Source organism: Lithobates pipiens, unplaced genomic scaffold (genome assembly GCF_037356315.1).
Source record: "Lithobates pipiens isolate NorthernLeopardFrog02 unplaced genomic scaffold, aLitPip1_a1.2 Scaffold_28, whole genome shotgun sequence".
NCBI classification, from domain to species: Eukaryota; Metazoa; Chordata; class Amphibia; order Anura; family Ranidae; genus Lithobates; species Lithobates pipiens.
This window is the reverse complement of record NW_027507789.1, coordinates 19,296,712-19,315,629: the sequence shown is the minus strand read 5'-3', so window position 1 is coordinate 19,315,629 and position 18,918 is coordinate 19,296,712. Positions and strand designations below refer to the sequence as shown.

At 41.0% G+C, this 18,918-nt stretch overlaps 1 protein-coding gene across 1 annotated transcript in view; it reads right to left on the bottom strand.

Annotated features, from left to right (window-relative positions):
• The window catches only part of LOC143935165 (uncharacterized), a 24,671-nt gene extending 6,433 nt beyond the window's left edge, over positions 1-18,238 (bottom strand). Inside the window, exons 1-5 of the mRNA XM_077458823.1 lie at positions 18,054-18,238; positions 14,237-14,334; positions 11,766-11,893; positions 6,724-7,109; positions 1-4,047 (exon numbers count right to left, since the gene is read on the bottom strand). The exon at positions 1-4,047 is cut by the window's left edge and continues 6,433 nt beyond it. Coding sequence (XP_077314949.1) covers positions 3,928-4,047; positions 6,724-7,109; positions 11,766-11,893; positions 14,237-14,304 — 702 coding nt within the window. The 5' untranslated portion in view covers positions 14,305-14,334; positions 18,054-18,238 and the 3' untranslated portion in view covers positions 1-3,927. The remainder of the gene's footprint in view (positions 4,048-6,723; positions 7,110-11,765; positions 11,894-14,236; positions 14,335-18,053) is intronic.
• Positions 18,239-18,918: the final 680 nt, after the last annotated feature.

Sequence of the window (18,918 nt, the reverse complement as noted above, 5' to 3'; positions counted from 1 at the left end):
TGTTCACTATGAGGATATTTAGTATTTTTTTTTAATACATTTTCATTACATTCCAGCAAGGATTTTGGCAGAAGATGTGCACAATTCCTCAGCTAGAGGTCTGCCCTGCAAAGCATTGGTTAAGGATAACCATTTAAAAAAAATCCAACTCTTGTCCTCGGTGTTGACCATAACCCATCGGGAAAACTCACCCAGTGACTGAACCCACCTGCAGTACTGCACTGAAATGCCAACAAAGTGCAATTCATAGCAGACCAATAACTAGTCCATCTTACTCCCCAAGTCACAGGGGTTGAAAATGTCCCTAGTTGGAATCAAATGGCTTCAAAGGTTCCAGCAGCATATTACAAACTCGGCTGGGCCCTAGAACCACGTTCTTTTGCAGTGACTGTATCTACACGTAAAGGTGTATTAACGGCACAAAAGCAATGATGATGTTCAGACGGTAGTAACACAATAAGAGTCCATAAACCACTGAGCCAACATCAATTAACTAAATGAGATGGCTATTGGTTACTGCACCATTGTACATCATTAGCTAGTAGTAGTTGGTCACATTCAACTGGACTTATTCTGCAACGTTGAAGACATTTCCTACATGTTTCAAGCCATTTATTTTTCGGTTGGCTGGGAGAAGTTACGAAAGGCCTTCCACTTTACAGAACTATTCCAGCATAATGTGACCAACAACTACTACCTGGATAAAAGGTGGACTTTCACAGACATAAGTACATCATTATTGATATCTGCCCATAATCAGTGAGAAGTCTAAAAAACGGACCCAAGATGCCCGTTGCCATCTGCTGATGGGTTGTAGACCTCATGCCCCATTGGTTCTTTGTGCTGCATGAGGTCTGTAAACACAGCAGCAGATGGCATCCGGTATAAAAACAAGGCATGTGGGTCCATTACAGGGCATCTATAGAAAAACCTGATCTGTATATCAGGGGTAGGAGAGTGTGATGATGTGCCTCCACTACAGAGTTGTCCATCACCCAAGGGTGATGTGGAAAATGTGAATTCAACGTCAACCCCATAGATGTCTAAGGATTTCAACAAGGGGTGTGTGCGCAGGGGCTGCACCCATACAAGGAGAGCTGCTCATCCTCCAAGTGCTGGTTCCTGGCACACGTGCAACCCCCTGCTCTACACGGTGTGTCTGTGCAGGGGATGCAACCATAAATGGTGCCAGTGTTCCAAAATCTGACCTCTCTGTAGCAGAGGTAAATTTGTTGTTTACATCACTATACCCTTCTACAGATTTGAAGATCGGGACTTTTCTAGAGAAGCCCTTTAAAAGTAGATTAAGAAGGACTTTCACAGACATAAGTACATCTGAAAATGCACCCAAGATGCCCATTGCCATCTGCTGATGGGTTGTAGACATCATGCAGCATTGGTTCTTTGTGCTGCATGTCGTCTGCACCCCAGCAGCAGCAGATGGCAACTGGTATAAAAACAAGGCATTTGGGTCCATTACAGGGCATCTCTAGAAAAACCTGATCTGTAGTTTAGGGGTAGGAGAGTGTGATGTGCCTCCACTACAGAGCGGTCCATCGCCCAAGGGCTGGTACTTGGAAAAACGTGAATTGGACTTCAAGTAGAACTGTGGGCGAAACTTTTTTTTAATTTTGATAAAGTGAGTATAACGTCTCGGGTTTTTTTTTTCCCCCCATCTGTGTCCCACTGGGGAGATTTACCTTCAGTTCCTGTCCCATAGCCAAAACAGAAACAAAAGAAAATACCTGAAAAGTAAGGAAATCACCACCATTAAAGGGAATTTCTCTACTATTACTTTTCTGGGGACATCCCAAAATATGGGATTTTCTATTACATTTAATGATAATGGTAAACGGGACAAAGAGAGGGTGAATCTCCCTAATGGAGGCATAGATGACAATAAAAACCCGACAAGTCATCAAAAGCATCCAAAGTTTAAAAAAAATGTTTTGCCTTTCGTTCTACTTTCAGCCTATAGATATCTGATGATTTCAACAAGGTGTGTTTGCCGGGGCTGCACCCATACAAGGAGAGCTGCTCATCCTCTATGTCAGTGATGGCGAACCTCGGCACCGCAGATGTTTTGGAAGTACACTTCCCATAATGCTCGACTACACTGCAGAGTGCATGAGCGTCATGGTAAATGTAGTTCCAAAACATCTGGGGTGCCAAGGTTCGCCATCACTGCTCTGTGTGCTGATTGCTGGCATACGTGCAAACCCCTACTCTACACCTGGGGTTTGATTTACTAAACTGGAGCACTCAGAATCTGATGCAGCTGTGCATGGTAGCCATTTCGCTTCTAACCTCAGCTTGGTCAGCTTAAGTTATAATATTAAAACCTGGAAGCTGATTGGTTTGTATGCAGATCTGCACCAGATTCTGCACTCTCCAGTTTTAGTAAATCTGCCCCTGTGGAGGGGAGGCACCCATACATGGAACCAGTGCTCCCAAATCTGACATCTCTGTAGCAGAGGCAAATGTCATTTACATCACTACACCCTTCTACTACTGATCGGAAGATCAGGACTTTTCTGGAGAAGCCCTTCAAAAAGAAGAATGGAAGCCCATTCCAAGGCATTTCCTTCTTCAGTTATGAGCTCTTTACAAAGGGATGCATTCACCTTTGCTGCACAGTTCATTCAGAAAGTCAGTCCCTGAGGTCCCCGGCTCATTTATCAGCTCTGCGTTAGATACAGCAGTCTGGAGTTACAAGCTCTTAAACCTCTGGCCTTCACTAATACCACACTACTCCTAACCACGGTGGCTGCTACTGAGGATCCTGGCGTTGGACGTGATCCAATCTGATCCATCAGATGCTTCTGCAATACAGAACATTTGGTTTAAGCTTTTAGCTTAGACAGCTCTCAGAGAGCAATTGGCCAGTCAGGCTTGCACATAAGAGCGAGAAATTATTGTAAGCTCAGTTCCTTTTGGATCATCATCTTGTGTTCCTGGCACCTGAGTAATTCTGCCTTGGTTCTACAAATGCTGGCCTGGTCATGATCCTCATGACTAAGCTCAGAGGGGCGGAGCAAAACACGTTGGTGGCATGGCCTGGTTGGAGTCCAGGCTGAGGCTACCACTTACTTCTATCTCAGGGATGGTATGGATGTGTGGTCATAGGGAGACTTTTTTTTTTCACTTGGAGCTACAAAAGCTGGCACCACATCTGACTATGGATTATGTGAATCTATTCCTGACCCCTTTTTTTTTTTGCTCTCATCCTGGCCTTCGTACCAGCTTTAGACTTCCTACCTGACCTTTGCCTGCCACTGCTCCCCTGAAAAACACAGTCTATACAAAATGTGTTCTATCTCCTGGATATCAACTTGGCTGTTCCTGCGGGGCTCTGCCACCTGCCCCTGACCTTGGGGGGACCCAAACATGAGCTTGCTGGTCCCAAATTGCCTGGATTTGACCCTGCTCTTTTTTTTTTTGTGATGTCTCCCTAAATATCACCTTGTCAGATCTGTAAATTGTTACCAGACTATAATTCTGCTCTTCTTTAAAACTTCTATTCACAGCAGGCAATATATTCAATGGCCTCTTCATTTGGAGTGGGTGACCATGACTAACTGAAACTGTGCAGAAAAGAGCTCGAATTTGGCCAATAAAGGCCTGGACATTGTCTATACCATACAATGGTAAAAGCTATCAGATGTCTATACCATACAATGGTAAAAGCTATCAGATGTCTATACCATACAATGGTAAAATCTATCAGATGTGCATTCATATTTGACTTTCTTTCAGGAAACTCATGTAAAGCAGAAAAATACATCAGCAATTCCCACTACTAGCGATGGTGTCCCCAAAGAGGATTGTGGAAGAAGTAGCTTCGGTAACCTTTAGCTTTTTTTTGGCCAAGCACAATTGTTTTGTGTACGGCTATCAAAGTTCTTTGACTTCTTGTCTGGTTACCAGCTATACTTTAAAATACAAATTCATGAATCTGTTAAAGCTATCTGCTTTACTGTCAATGAATTCGTCGGTCGTCTTTCTTAGTTTCTGAATTTCTTCATCTTTCTGAAGGACTTCCTCTTCCTGTAAGGGGACAAAATACAGCTGACCTGTCACTTTAATGTGTATGCATGGGCAATATTTCTATTATTTTGTATTTTTTTTTTAGTTTATTTCAAACATATAAATAAAATTAAAAAAAACACACCATAAAAAATAAAAGTAGTAATCATTCAGCAGTAAAAAAATAATTTAGTTTACATATCCAAATGGGAGTGGGAAGAGGTACAGGCCTTTTTAATCCCACCCCTTCTTCATAATTATTAAATTATTCAGAGTCCCATTGCTATAACCTTATACAATAATAATTCAAATATAATATACTAATTGCCAATAATCTAACTACACAATCATACATGTATATCCATACATGCACATACACACCCAGACCAAACTAAAGCCAATACACACCATAATAGTTCAAACACCTTCATTTTTATATCTTGTAAAAATCGCCTGCCATGGCCATTATTTAGCATTAATGATGATGCATGCAACAGCCACAAATGGTTTACACCAAGGTCTCCAAACTGTGGCCTGGGGGACAGATGCAGCCCTTTGCTTGCTTGTATCTGGCCCTTGGGGCACTATTCCTCCCACTGACACCAACTATGGAGCACTATTCCTTCCACTAACGCCAACAATGGGACACAATTTCTCCTAGTAACACCAACATCATTGGAGCCCAAGGAAGGGGCACAATTCCTGCCAATTATGTCAAAAACAGGGAAAAATTTCTTCCAGTGACACCAACAATGGGGCCCGATGACACCAATGAGAGGGGAACAATTCCTCCCAATGACACCAATGTGAGGGGAACAATTCCCCTCAATGACACCAATGAAGGGGCACAATTCCTCCCAATGACACCAATGGGGCACAATTCCTCCCAATGATGTCAAAAACAGTGCAAAAAATTTTCCAGGGCCACCAACAACTGGGCCCAATGACACCAATGAGAGGGGAACAATTCTTCCCAATGACACCAATGAAGGGGCACAATTCCCCTCAATGACACCAATCAAGAGGCACAATTTCTCCCAATGACACCAATGAAGGAGCACAATTCCTCCCAATGACACCAATGGGGCACAGTTCCTCCCAATGATGTCAAAAACAGTGCAAAAATGTTTCCAGGGCCACCAACAACTGGGCCCAATGACACTAATGAGAGGGGAACAATTCTTCCCAATGACACCAATGAAGGGGCACAATTCCCCTCAATGACACCAATGAAGAGGCACAATTCCCCTCAATGACACCAATGAAGGGGCACAATTCCTCCCAATGACATCAATGCGGCACAATTCCTCCCAATGATATCAAAAACAAGGCAAGATTTCTTCCAGGGCCACCAACAACTGGGTCCAATGACACCAATGAGAGGGGAACATTTCCTCCCAATGACACCAATGAAGGGGCACAATTCCACCAAATTATGTAAAAAAACAAATAAATAAATAAAACACAGGGTAAAATTTCTTCCAGTAACACCAACAATGGGGCCCAATGACACCAATGAAGAGGCACAATTTCTCCTAATGACACGAACAATAGGGCACAATTTCTCCCAATGACAACGACAATGGGGCACAATAACACCAATGATGGGGTACAATTCCTCCCTCTGACAGCAAGACGGGGCATTGTTTTTTCACCACTGACATTGGGACCTTTTCTATTCTCATTGGTCACAGTCCGGCCCCCCTAGAGTCTGAAGGACAGTAAACTGGCCCTTTATTTAGAACGTTTGGAGACCCCTGGTTTACACCAATGCTACACTCCTTTTGAAAATGTGAGTTCCCTGGTAGGTACTCTTCTCCCCTAATGATTAAAACCTTCCTAAGGAATCTCTATGAATGATCTTACAGTGAACCTGTAGCCAGGCTATGAACACTCAACAATACCTATTCTTAAAAAGTTTTAAAACTCACTATGCCCTCACTGACCTCCGTAGCTGCAGCCACTATGGAGCATTTAATCCTCGCAGTTCACAGTAGAAGCGCCAAAGTGATTTATATAATTTTTTCAGCAACTCCGTTTCCATCCCAGTATTGATCCAACAGCACTGAACCCCCCTTCCCAACAAACTCAGCTCATTGCGATCCCAACCACTTTAGCATTGACTCAGCAGCTCAGCTCCCACTCCCAGCAGTTCAGCTTCCCCTGTTACCTACTCTCCAGCAGTGACTCAGCAGCTACTCTCGATACCGCCCAACCCCTTCAATAGCAGCTCAGCTCCCCCTCTCAGCAGTGACGCAGCTTTCCCTTTCAACAATAACCCCCCTCTCCTAACAATCTCTAATGTAAACACGGAGCACATGCTCTAGGAGGGGAGAACAGCTGAACAGCTGAGAAAGCCAACTTTAAAGTGTAAGTTCACCTTTACAGAAAAATCTGTAAGGTGAACTAAAACAGGGCCCCCCCTCCCCCCCCAGTCCTGCTGACCTGTTGCATGGTGTAAGTTCACCTTACAGATTTTTATGTAAAGGAGAACTCGCCCTTTAATAACGTCAGTGTTTCTGCTGCGAACTTTGAGGATTACCTGCTCCACAGTAACTGCAGCTACAGGGGTCAGTGGGGGCATATTTTAAAGCTCATTTAATGCTTATTGAGAATCTGTAAACATTCAAAAACAAATTAGTGGCCAGGTTAAATAATCTAGAGAGTGGCAGACAGTATGAATGTGTTATACTATACCTCATCGCTGATGTCTTCTGGGTAGTCATAGCATGTGTCAGTTTTTATGCCATCTTTTATTAGCCTTTCTAGACTGTTGGCAAAAAGATACATTTTTTCATCTTCATAGCCATATACATGTCCATCTTCTCCCACAAGTACTATCCATTGTGGGAATGGAGCCATGCCTTCTGAGCTCTCCAGAACGCCAAGGACTTCCATTTTGGTTGGTTCTGGAAGGTAAACCTCTTCCCAGCTCTCAAGCATATACTGCTCACCCGAGTACATTGTGCCGTCCAAGCCACATATGCGAATGTACATATCCTTCACGGCTTCACTATCTGGTGGACGTATTTTAGCATCTCGGTTTTTCTTCACAAAGTCAGCTACCAGGACAAGGTTGCCAGCTGCAGGAAGAGAAAATAAATACTTGAATAGTACAATTAGCATGCAAGTTCCTGATAGCGTTACCAGGAGTGGACTGACAACTCATGGGGCCCCCGGGCAATCTGGATTTTTACATACTGTCCCTGGTTTGAATGAGGCTGGCAACCCTGATGGGGCCCCCTAGTGGCCCGGGGCCCCCGGGCAGTGCCCGAGTAGCCAAATGGTCAGTCCGCCCCTGAGCGTTACAATTCCCACAGTACAATGTGGGTATTAATCCTTTTACTGGCATGGTTGTAACAACATATAAGCAAATTCATGGCTGCAAAAACAGCCGGGGGTTTGTTTACTTTTTAAGAGCAGACTGCTGGCCATATTGTAGAACTGATCCAGTGGCTTTACATCCACCTGGTGGCTTCTATGGTCCCCAGACTCCCCTGCTTCTCCTAAAAAGCCTGATACGGAAAAAAAGACACCAGGATGGGGAACGGGGAGAGATAGAAGAATACCCGTTCCTACACCTCTCTTGTGAAGGAATGCTCAGCTCTGATCATGTCAGGGTTTAGAGTGCTTTGCACTTCTACTCCCTTCATACTTTTCCTATGGATCACAGGAATGCAGTTCGTTCTGCACTCCTGTGATCCATTTTCAGCCGACAGCAAGCTAAAGCCAGAGAGCCGGTCCAGGCTCTGAAAAAGATACTGACCATATGGTCAGGATCTGCCAAAAAGCCTGGATAGGCACCTGGCTCAAGCTCTCAGCAAGCCCCTGAAAGCCTAAGCCAGCCCCCCCCCCCCCCTCTGCACAGCCTAGCGCTCCAGTGAGCGCTGGGAGAGGACAGCAGAGAGCAGCTTACTGATAGTCACAGCTCTCTGCTCAGAGAGGAGTGGAGAACTGAGCGATCAGCTGTGTTTGATCACTCAGTTCTCACTACAGAGCCATCAGGGACAGATGAAGCATCGGATAAATGCTGCATCCACCTATGTATAAAATTTATAAATGTTTTTGTCTTGTTTTTTTAAATGACTTTCTCTTTTAACACCACCTAAATGTGTATTTTGGTGAGATGAGTCAGGGTTTGATCTCCAGCCAGGTCTTCACTGCTATCCCTTCCTACCAAAGCCATGATAGGCTAAGCTACTACTGTCACCAGCCTTGGTTAAACATACACTAAATGATATAACCAGCCTATATTTGCTACATCATCTGCCCACTAGTGGATTTGAATTCTTTCAAAACGCAGAGAGTTCTCTGGGAGGTCCTGATCAGCAATAAAGACCTGGCAGGGACAGATCTCTGCTACAACCCATCCAAAATCCATCCTGGTGGATCTGCTTTATAAGGCAAATAGTCACTGAATGGTGGAAATAATGCAGTTGAGGAGAATAGCAGGACATGCTTGGTTCTTTAAGGCTGCTTTCACACTGGGGCGATATTCAGGCGTTACAGCGCTAAAAATAGCGCCTGTGTAGCGCCTGAAAAAAACCGGCCCCTTTCACTCCAGTGTGAAAGCCGGAGGGCTTTCACACTGGGGCGGTGCGCTGGCAGGACAGTGAAAAAAGTCCTGCTAGCCACATCTTTACAGCGGTGAAGGAGCGGTGTATTCACCGCTCCTAAACCGCTCCTACCCATTGAAATCAATGGGACAGCACGGCAATACCGCCGGCAAAGCGCCGCTGCAGCGGTGCTTTGCGGGCGGGTTTAACCCTTTTTCGGCCGCTAGCGGGGGTTAAAACCACCCCGCTAGCGCCCGCAGACCGCCGCTAAAACGACGGTAAAGCGCCGCTAAAAATAGCGGCGCTTTACCGCCGATGCCGCTCCCGCCCCAGTGTGAAAGCAGCCTAAAGGATGAACACTGTAGCGTATTTTTTGAACCTGAAAACTAAAGGCCAACTTCAGTCTTGTCTAAGCTTACATCTTCACAGCATATTACCATGACATTACTATGAGGCTAGGTTGAGCGAAGTGCTGGATGTCCAGCTGTAAAGGCAAGAAAGCTACAGAGAGGAATTCGTTGACACCCATCACTTGCTTTAGCATTGGTCTCTCATTTGTTTTCAGCTTCCTCTGTTGTTCACAGAACAGACACCACAACTCAATCTGCCCTCCCGGAATTGCCATGGGAGCAGGTATGCACAAAGAAGCAAGGCCTAAACAAAAGGCTTAATTTTAAGATTCCAAAATACGATATATTCCCCGCAAGTGTAGAACAGAGCAGTGCCTTTCCCCAGGAGGCCTTTTGAAGTCAAATCACAGCCACTGATGTAATGCATGGCAAAAGCCTGTAGGAGGCATGAAATGGTGGCAGAACCTTCAAGTGTCAAGACTCAGAACAACAGGCTTGAAATACTAAAAGGAGCAAAACCTTCGGGACTTCTGGCTGGTAGATCAGTCCGTTCGCTCTCTTCACACCATCAAATCGGCAAAGCTTTTTCTTGGATCCATACTCCTTTTCCCCCGATCTTGGAAGCCTTGTCCTTGAAGCCACAAACACATCCTAGAATTGCTAAAAGTTACATATTGAATAGCTAATGTTCTAAATTCTCATCGGTTATGTTCAGCATGGAAAGGTTATTGGAAAGTCCATCAGCAAGTAAGTAGCTTTATTTCATATGGTAATACTGAATTGTGCTTTAATGGTCAAGATGACTCCTCTTGGGTCTACTGTTCAGTAAATGGTCATGCAGTCTTTACATTTAAGGAGAAACTCTTGGATAGGTACAGAGGAGCACTTAGTACAAAAGTCTATATCACTTTTAGAAACATTTAGTGGTTAAGAGCAACACATTCGGCCAACTTGTTTCAGAGGAATGACCTCCCTTCCTCAGGGTTTGAGTAGTAGATGTTATCAGAATCATGATAGAATGCACTAGAGGACCTACATTAAGGTTATTGTCTCCTAACACGGGAATGGATGTTGGAGAGGTAGGCACATAGGAGCAGACCAAGGTCAACATACACTATACTTTCAATACAGATCATCTTCTTTGAAGGAAGATGCACATCACTGTATATCCATCAGTCAATTATCACTTCTAGTGGTCCAGCGCTATCACACACACTTCAGACATTACTTTTAAGGAGATCACGGAGTGACTTTGAAGGTAGTCCCAATAAGAGGGTCTTAACAGTGACCAGATCAGGTGCTGTATCCACTCTTGCATCACATTTAGACATTGGTACCTTCAAAGAGAAGCGATGTGAAGGTCGCTGACGTCATGTTCTTGGTTGTTCAGTCAATGACCTTAACATGTCCATTGACATCCTTAAGAAGCTCGAGAATCATAGCTTGCAAAGCGTCCCAATTCAACCTTACCAAAGGCTCTCGGCAATCAAGTCAGTTCAGTAGAAGGCAACATCAGAGCTGGGAAATTTTACAGCCATCTTGTCATTCATGCACATAGAGAGCAAAAAAGTTGAAACGATATTCCATGGATACCATGTATTCAGCTAACGGAGGCTTGTTATATCCCTTCGTTGAAACCAGACAACTGGCATTTCAGAGCCAGTTCAGCAATGGCTTGGAAGACTGCAAGCTCACAACTGTCTAAAATAACTTTGTATGCTGTAGTATTAACAGTACCCTTCACTGGAAATGCCTGAACGTAATAACTTGGAGTGGAAGTAAACTCCCCTATCGTTTTCAGCCAAGGAAGCTGCCATCTTTGCCTCTGTTTAATCCTCAACTGCTATGGTGCTGCACATGCGATTCGTTATGACACCAGCCATTGGATGGTTTGATAGTTTGGCTGAGAGCACAACCAATGTGCAGTTAGCATTCCCGGCATGCCTTTTTTTTTTTTTAACTGTTTAAATCGATGGGTTTACTTCCACTTTAAGGCTGGGTTCACATTGCAGCGATGCGGGAACGCCGCGAATCCGCTGCGGGTTCCCGCATCGCATGCCTCCCGGCGGCAGTTCACACTGCCCTATGTGAACGGCTGGGAGTGTCAGTGAAAAGTTAATGACACCCCCAGATCAGTTCGCATATCGCAGTGCGATCTGCAAACTCGGACAGGAATCGGATAGCATAGTGTGAACACCCATGCGATCAGATTCTGCTGCGGACCAAAAAAAGGGTCCTGTGCGAGTTTGGGGCGGGTGCGATGCAAATTCAGCCATACGATCTGTATGGCTGAACTCGCATCGCACAGAGATCGCATGTGATTTGCACTGCAGTGCGGTGCAAATCACATCCGTTCTCATAAACCGCTGCAGTGTGAACCCAGCCTAAGTCAGACATAAATGGTTCAAATCTCAGCCCGTTCAGCACGGACTTGTCAAGATTTGAACCATGTATGATGGGCAGGCTGAATGTAACCAAGTTAATCGATGCATCGACTTGGGTACAACCAGCCTGTCAGATTTTACATATGATTGTTGCTAGCGGCTGTTTTAGCCGCTAGCAATCACTGTGTTCTCCCGGTGAGGACAGCTTCCGTGACCACCCATGGTTGCAGGAAAGATTTGCGCCATCTATGGCTGGCCTTACTCTTGCTGCTGGATTCTCATTTTGCTTCAAATATCGGAGAAGGCAGCAGAATTGAGACTACCTGGCATCATAATGGCTGTGGGGAAGGATGCAGAGCCAAGAACCTTACATAACACCTGGACAGTACAACAGGTACGAAGATCGATACCCCATCCTTATCCACTAAACAAAAGCCACCTTGACTTACGGTCATTTTCCATATTGAGACTGAGTACAAGGGCTTCATCGCTTTTGTCCTGATTCATAGGAGTGTTCTTCAGGGGAGGTTCTTGTGGCTTCTTTGCATTTACGATGTGCTTGCTATATCCATTTTTCCTATTGTAGAAAACCAGACGTTAATACTTTTATTTTATTCCCCCAATTAAACCTCAGAATAGGGACAGCCCAATTGTTAAGGTGGAACTTGGCCCTCAGTGGTTTAAAATGTCTACTGGGCTCCCCATGCCCAGCTTGGTGTATATGCTCAACATACCTCGACGCTGCGATAAATTAACACGTTTGGGAGTATTATCTGAATAATAATAATATAATAGCCAGGCTGCAGTACCAAGTTTAACCTGTAAAGGGGGGGGGGTGCTTCTACATAGAAGCATAGGATACCACATGTTAGTTTGGCTCAAAACCCAAGTGTATATAAATCCCAACAACAAAATGTATTTTTTCCCTTTCTTTGGCCCTCCTAAATATACCACTAAAAACCTTTTGTTATAACTTTTTGAAAAAAAAAAAGCTGTTGATTCTGTCAGAAATTCAGTGAGCTGATAACTTCCTGTGCTTTGTGCGAGTGTCATCTCAAGAGGTGTCACCAGCCTTGCCCAGTTCACCCCTGTGAACTACAGCACGCCTCCCCGAATGTTATACAGGACCATAGAAAAGTGACTGCAGAAAAAAGTCTGAGTAGCCCATTGAGTCTATTTATTTTTTTATATACATGTTTTGTGTTTTTTTTTTTTTTGTTAACTTTTTTGTCTATAATACATAAATCACTACTCAAAAAAAAAAAGAAAAAATACAAAGCGTGTATATAAAAAAAAGGGGAAAAAAAATGTATGTATAGATGCAATACAATAAAAAAAAACTATAAATGTATAGTTATGAAGAAACATAGAAAAGCGATGGCAGAAAAAAAAAAAAACAGAGTAGTCTACCCCAAAAAAAAAAAAAGCAATACAAAACATGTACAAAAAAAAAAAAAAAGGAACAGAAAAATAAAACCACACAAGGCAACTTGATGGACTACTCTGTCTTTTTTCTGCATAACTATGCCTTTATACTTATAGTAATGTATTGTATCTATACATACATTTAGTAGAAAATTCTATTGTAAACCTTTTTAGAAATTAAGAGCAACAGCTACGAGTCTGCCCATTTTTTTTTTTATTTTTTTTTTATACATTTTGTATTTTTTTTTGTTAGATCTGTACTCGTACAAAAAAGTTAATGAAAAAAAAAAAATACAAAATGTATAAAAAAAGCAAACAAAAAAAAATAGTCAGACTCGTAGCTGTTGCTCTTAATTTCTAAAAAGGTTTACAATAGATTGTATTACTAAATGTATTTATGTATGTATAGATATAATACATTACTATAAATTTATAGTTATGCATAAAACATAGGAAAGTGACAGCAGAAAAAATACAGAGTAGTCCATCGAGTCTACCCTGTGGTTTTATTTTTCTGTTCCCCCTTTTTTTTTTTTTTGTACATGTTTTGTATTGTGTTTTTTCATGTTTTTTTTTTATTTTTTATTTTTTTGGGGTAGATTACTCTTTTTTTTTCTGCCATCACTTTTCTGTTTCTGCATAACTATACATTTATAGTTTTGTATTGTATTGCATCTATACATACATAAATACATTTAGTAATGCATTCTATTATTAAAAACAAAAAAATCTAAAATAAGAGCAACAGCTATGAGTCTGCCCATTTTTTTTTTCTTTTTATAAGCAGGTTTTGTATTTATTGGTTTTTATATACGTTTTGTATTTTTGTTTTCCTTTAGATCTGTACTCGCACAAAAAAGTTAACAAACAAAAAAATGACAAAACATGTATATAAAAAAAATAAAAATAAATACAAATCCTGTATTTAAAAAAAAAAAAAAAAACAGGCAGACTTGTAGCTGTTGCTGTTATTTTCAGAAAAATGTTTACAATAGAATGCATTTGTATTTATGTATGAATAGATGCAATACAATACGATCCTGAATAATAATAATAATAATAATAAATGTATAGTTATGCAGAAAAAAGACTGAGTAGTCCACCAAAAAAAAAAAAATACAAAACATAAAATAAAAATTAAATAAATAAAAAGCACCAAACACTCAATGTACTACTCTTTTTATGTTTCTTTTCTAAACTTTAAACTTTTCTATGTTTCTAACATGTGGGGAGGTGTTTTGTAGCTCATGGAGGTTAATTGGGAAAGATGAGGGGAGAGGGGACATTTAGCGTAATTGTATTTCCCGTCCTAGCGTGACAACTCTGCTCCTCCATAGATATTCAAATTCAGAATACTTTATGAAACCCAAAAGGAAAATTATTAAATTAGATACATTACAGCGAGTGTTGTCACCCCTAGAACAGGACAAAAAAAAAAAAAAGGTACCCAAATACAGGAGACCAGCAATGGTGAGCTAGATCCCTTGATACTCACCCATGGTTACACTTTAGGCAGTTGATTGGAGTTCTAGTGTTGGGACTTGTGTGAAGACAAGGCATCATTGCTCCTAGGGAGATGCTCCAGAAAAATCCCTGCAAAAATAAAAAAACAGTAAGGGGAACTCAAATCAAGTGCAACCCCTTTTCTGGTGGTATGGCCCTTTAAAAAATTCTGTGCCAAATCAATATCTGTCTTTCGCATTCTTTTTTAATTCATTGAAGTGTATATTTTTTCTCCAAAAAATTGTGTTTAAAAAAAGACTGCTGTGCAAATACAATGTGACATAAAATATTGCAACGACTGCCATTTTATTTTCTAGGGTCTCTGCTTTTATATATATATATATATATATATATATATATATATATATAGGTTCTAAATCATTTTCTAGCAAAAAAGACTGATTATAACTTGTAAGCAACAATTGTCAGAAAAAGGCTTAGGCATAAAGGGGTTAAACTGACCTCACTTACAGACTGAAGTTCATCCCTTTGATCTCTCAAAAGAACAGATGGATACAATGTTTCTTTTTATCTCTTTCAGAGCTGCTTTTTTTTTTTTGACAGCTGTGAGCAAGGAACTGCTCTTGTTACAGGAATTGTGGAAATGCTGGATTAAGATCGTAAGATCGTGAGGGGGGGTTGAATTGAGATCGCAATTTTTTAACGATTAATCGTGCAGATCTGCCATGATGGGGTTAAATGAGGAAGAAATTAAAACAAGTGCAGTGCAACAGGGAGCATTTATGAACCCTGTTTTGGAAGTCTCTATAGTTCTATTTTAGATTAGACAAGGTAGGGGGAAGAAAAAAAGAAAAGTTTGGACACCAACTAGTGGAGAATGAAGAAACTGCCACACACAGCGAGCCTAATGGGACATGGTGTTGAAATTGTGCTGTGCGCCCTCTAGTGGACCCCAGTGGAACTGCTTTGTGTTATTGGCAACAAATACCTTATACAACATACATAACTGTAGATAAATAGTACATTTTATGGGGGTTCTAGAGAAAACCAATAAGGAAAAAAAAGTACAGGCTAGGAAGGGTATGTGGCAGACTGACTGCTGAAGGTCTGCTTTCAACTGTGTACATTTATTTCTTAAAAAAAGAAAATAATAATAATAAATAAATATTATATATATATATATATATATATATATATATATATATATATATATATATATATATATATATATATATATATATATTTTTTTTTTTTTAGATCTATCTATCTATCTATCTATCTACAGAGATAGATATAGATTTGATAAAAAGGCAATTATTGTGTAGCATAAAAAAAATGCAACTATCACCACTTTATTGTACACAATCTCTGCTTTCAGAAGTTATATGTTTTTGGGGTTTTACGTAATTGTGCGCCTAAAATAGTAATTTAAGGAATGCAAATAAAATGTAAGAAAATTACTGCCAGCGAAAGGGTTAAAAGCCGGTATGCGTTTCAACCTGGCAAAGCACGCAATTCGTTTGAGAAGCTGCCACAGCCTCAAATATGAGCTACTAAAAGTAGCATTTGAAAATATATAAAATGGTTATTTCATCTTAAATTTATAGTAAAAATAAAAATCTTGGTGATTTAATTTGGTTGTAATCAGAGTTTGCAGCAGGAACTGTGGCTGACAATCGCATTCCATCTGTAATGTACACAGAGAAGGAAATGACTCGGCTCCAACAGTCAAGGACACACAAGACAAACACAACTTGTTGCCAACAACACAAAGAAGTTCCAGTGCCGACCACTAGAGGCCACACGGCACGATACAGCACTGCGCCCCATAGAGATTACTGTAGGCGTCAGTTCCCTCGATGTCCACTAGATGGCGCTTTAAATTTCTTTATTATTATTATTATTATTATTATTATTATTATACAGGATTTATATAGTGCCAACAGCTTGCGCTGTGCTTTACAACATGAAGGCAGACAGTACAGTTACAGTGCAATTCAATACAGGAGGAATCAGAGGGCCCTGCTCGTTAGAGTTTACAATCTCCAGAGTTATTAAAAACAAAGTTGTATTCTCGCTCTATAAATGGTACAAAAATACTTTTCGTCCAAAATTAAACTATGCCAAAAGACACTTTAGCCTCAGTGAAGCTAAACATAAAAGTACTGAATACAAAATACATATAAATTCCTCCTGTATTGAACTTTACTGTAACTGTACTGTCTGCCCTCATGTTGTAGAGCCCTGTGCAAACTGTTGTATCTATATAAATCCTGTATAATAATAATAATATTATTATTATTATTATTATTATTATTATTATTATTAATAATAATAATAATAATAATAATAATTATTATTATTATTATAATAAGGTATTTGTTGCCAACAACATAAAGCAGTTACACTGAGGTCCACTAGAGGGCGCATAGCACAATTCATCACTATGCCCCGGGGCTCGCTGTGAGTCAGTTCCTTCATTCTCCATTAGATGGCGTCCAAATGTTAATTTATTTTATTTTTTTAACAAAGTTAAAAAAAAAATGAAAGTTTTAATCTTGCTCTATATACGCTACAAAAATACATATCTTCCTAATTAAAGTATAACTAAAACACTTTATGCTCAGTAAAGCTAAACAGAAATGTATTGAATACAAAATACATATATATTCCTCCTGTATTGAATTATATTGTGATTGTACCATCTGCCCTCATGTTGTAAAGCGCTGCACAAATTGTTGGCACTACATAAATCCTGTATAATAATAATAATAATACACTGTATAAGGCATAGTTGCTCAACCTGTGGCCCTCCAGCTGTTGCAGAACTACAAGTCCCATCATGCCTCAGCCTTTGGGAGTCATGCTTGCAGTGGTCAGGCTTGCAATCCCCCCCGGGACTTATAGTTCCACAACAGCTGGAGGGCCGCGGCACCCATGGTATAAAGAATAGGTGCTCAAGCTGTGGCCCTCCAGCTGTTGCAGAACTACAAGTCCCATCATCCCTCAGCCTTTGGAAGTCATGCTTGTAAAGGTCAGGCTTGCAATGCCTCGTGGGACTTGTAGTTCCACAACAGCTGGAGAGCCACAGCACCGATGGTATATAAGGCATAGGTGCTCAAGCTGTTGCTGAACTACAAGTCCCATGAGCCATTGCAAGGCTGACAGTTACAAGCATGACTCCTAAAGGCAGAGGCATGATGGGACTTGTAGTTCCTCAACAGCTAGAGGGCCACAGGTTGAGCACCCATGGTATATAACAGGGATCTGCAATTATCATACCTCCAGCTGTTGCAAAACTACAAGTCCCATCATGCCTCTGCCTCTGGGTGTCATGCTTGTGGTTGTCAGAGTCTTGCTATGCCTCATGGTACATGTAGTTCTGCAACAGCTGGAGGTCCACTATATGCATATCCCTGGTATATATAAGGTATCTGTTGCCAATAACACAAAGCAGTTCCACTGGGGTCAGCTAGAGGGCGCAGAGCACTATGCCCCATAGGCTCGCTATGTGTTAGTTCCTTTACCCTCCACTAGATGGCATCCAATTTTTTTTGTAACAAAGTAAAAAAAAAAAAAAAAATTAATCTCGCTCTATATACGCTACAAAAATACATATTTTCCTAATTAAAGCGTAACTAAAACACTTTAGGCTCAGCGAAGCTAAATATAAGAGTATATCTTCTCAATACACACACACACACATATATATATATATATATATAGATATAGATATAAATAGATATAGATATAGATATAGATATATAGATTATTCTTCCAGTGCTTAGTCCTCAGCCTGCTCAGCCCACTGACGGCTAAATAAAGATAAAAAAAAAATAATTACTTACCGGACAGCAAAATTTGCAGGGATCCTCTAAATAAAGGATAACACCAGTGTAAACATAAGTAATATACCTGTCAGAACCAACACAGGTATATCACTTATGTGTATACTGGTCTTCCCTTTCTGGAGACAAAGCCTCCTGCCTCCTGAAAGTTTTCTATGACTCTGATCTCTAATCTCAAGATGGCGCCTGGAAAGCTAACACACCCTGCCTGTGACCCTCCTATTCTGGGAAAACACGCCGTCAGAGAGGGCGGCCGCTCAGCAGCTCCACCTCCTGGCAGCAGATGTTTTTCCAGTTCTTACAGAGAGCTTTTGCTGGCTGTCATTGCTGCAGAATGACTCAGGCTCTGCTCACAATGGTCAGAGTTCATTGTCACGTACATAACAAGTTTCTGGGATGGGAGAGAAGGACGTCATCAAGAATAAAGTACGCCCCCCTCACCGTCTGCGCAACACCCTTCTGTTACGCAGACGATTAATGCATACGGAAAAAAAAGGACTGGGTTAACCATTTGAGTCCCCGCACTTTTCTCGCTAAAACCCCCTGAAAGAGTTTTTTTTGTACTTAATTTATTTTATTTATTTCAGGTACTTATATAGTGTCGTCAATTTATGCAGCGCTTCGCATATACATTGTACATTTACATCAGTATTTGACAATGTCGTGTTTACACACGTAATATATTATAGCATTTGTAGTCTGCCTGTTTTTTTTTGGGGGGGGGGGGGGGTCAGAATCTGGTAACAGATTTGGATACATATATTTTTATTTCCTTAAATTTTATTGGTAATAGTAAACAAACAAAAAAAAATAAAAAAATAGAAAAAGGAATGCACAATTTTTATGTAATTCACGCACCTCCATG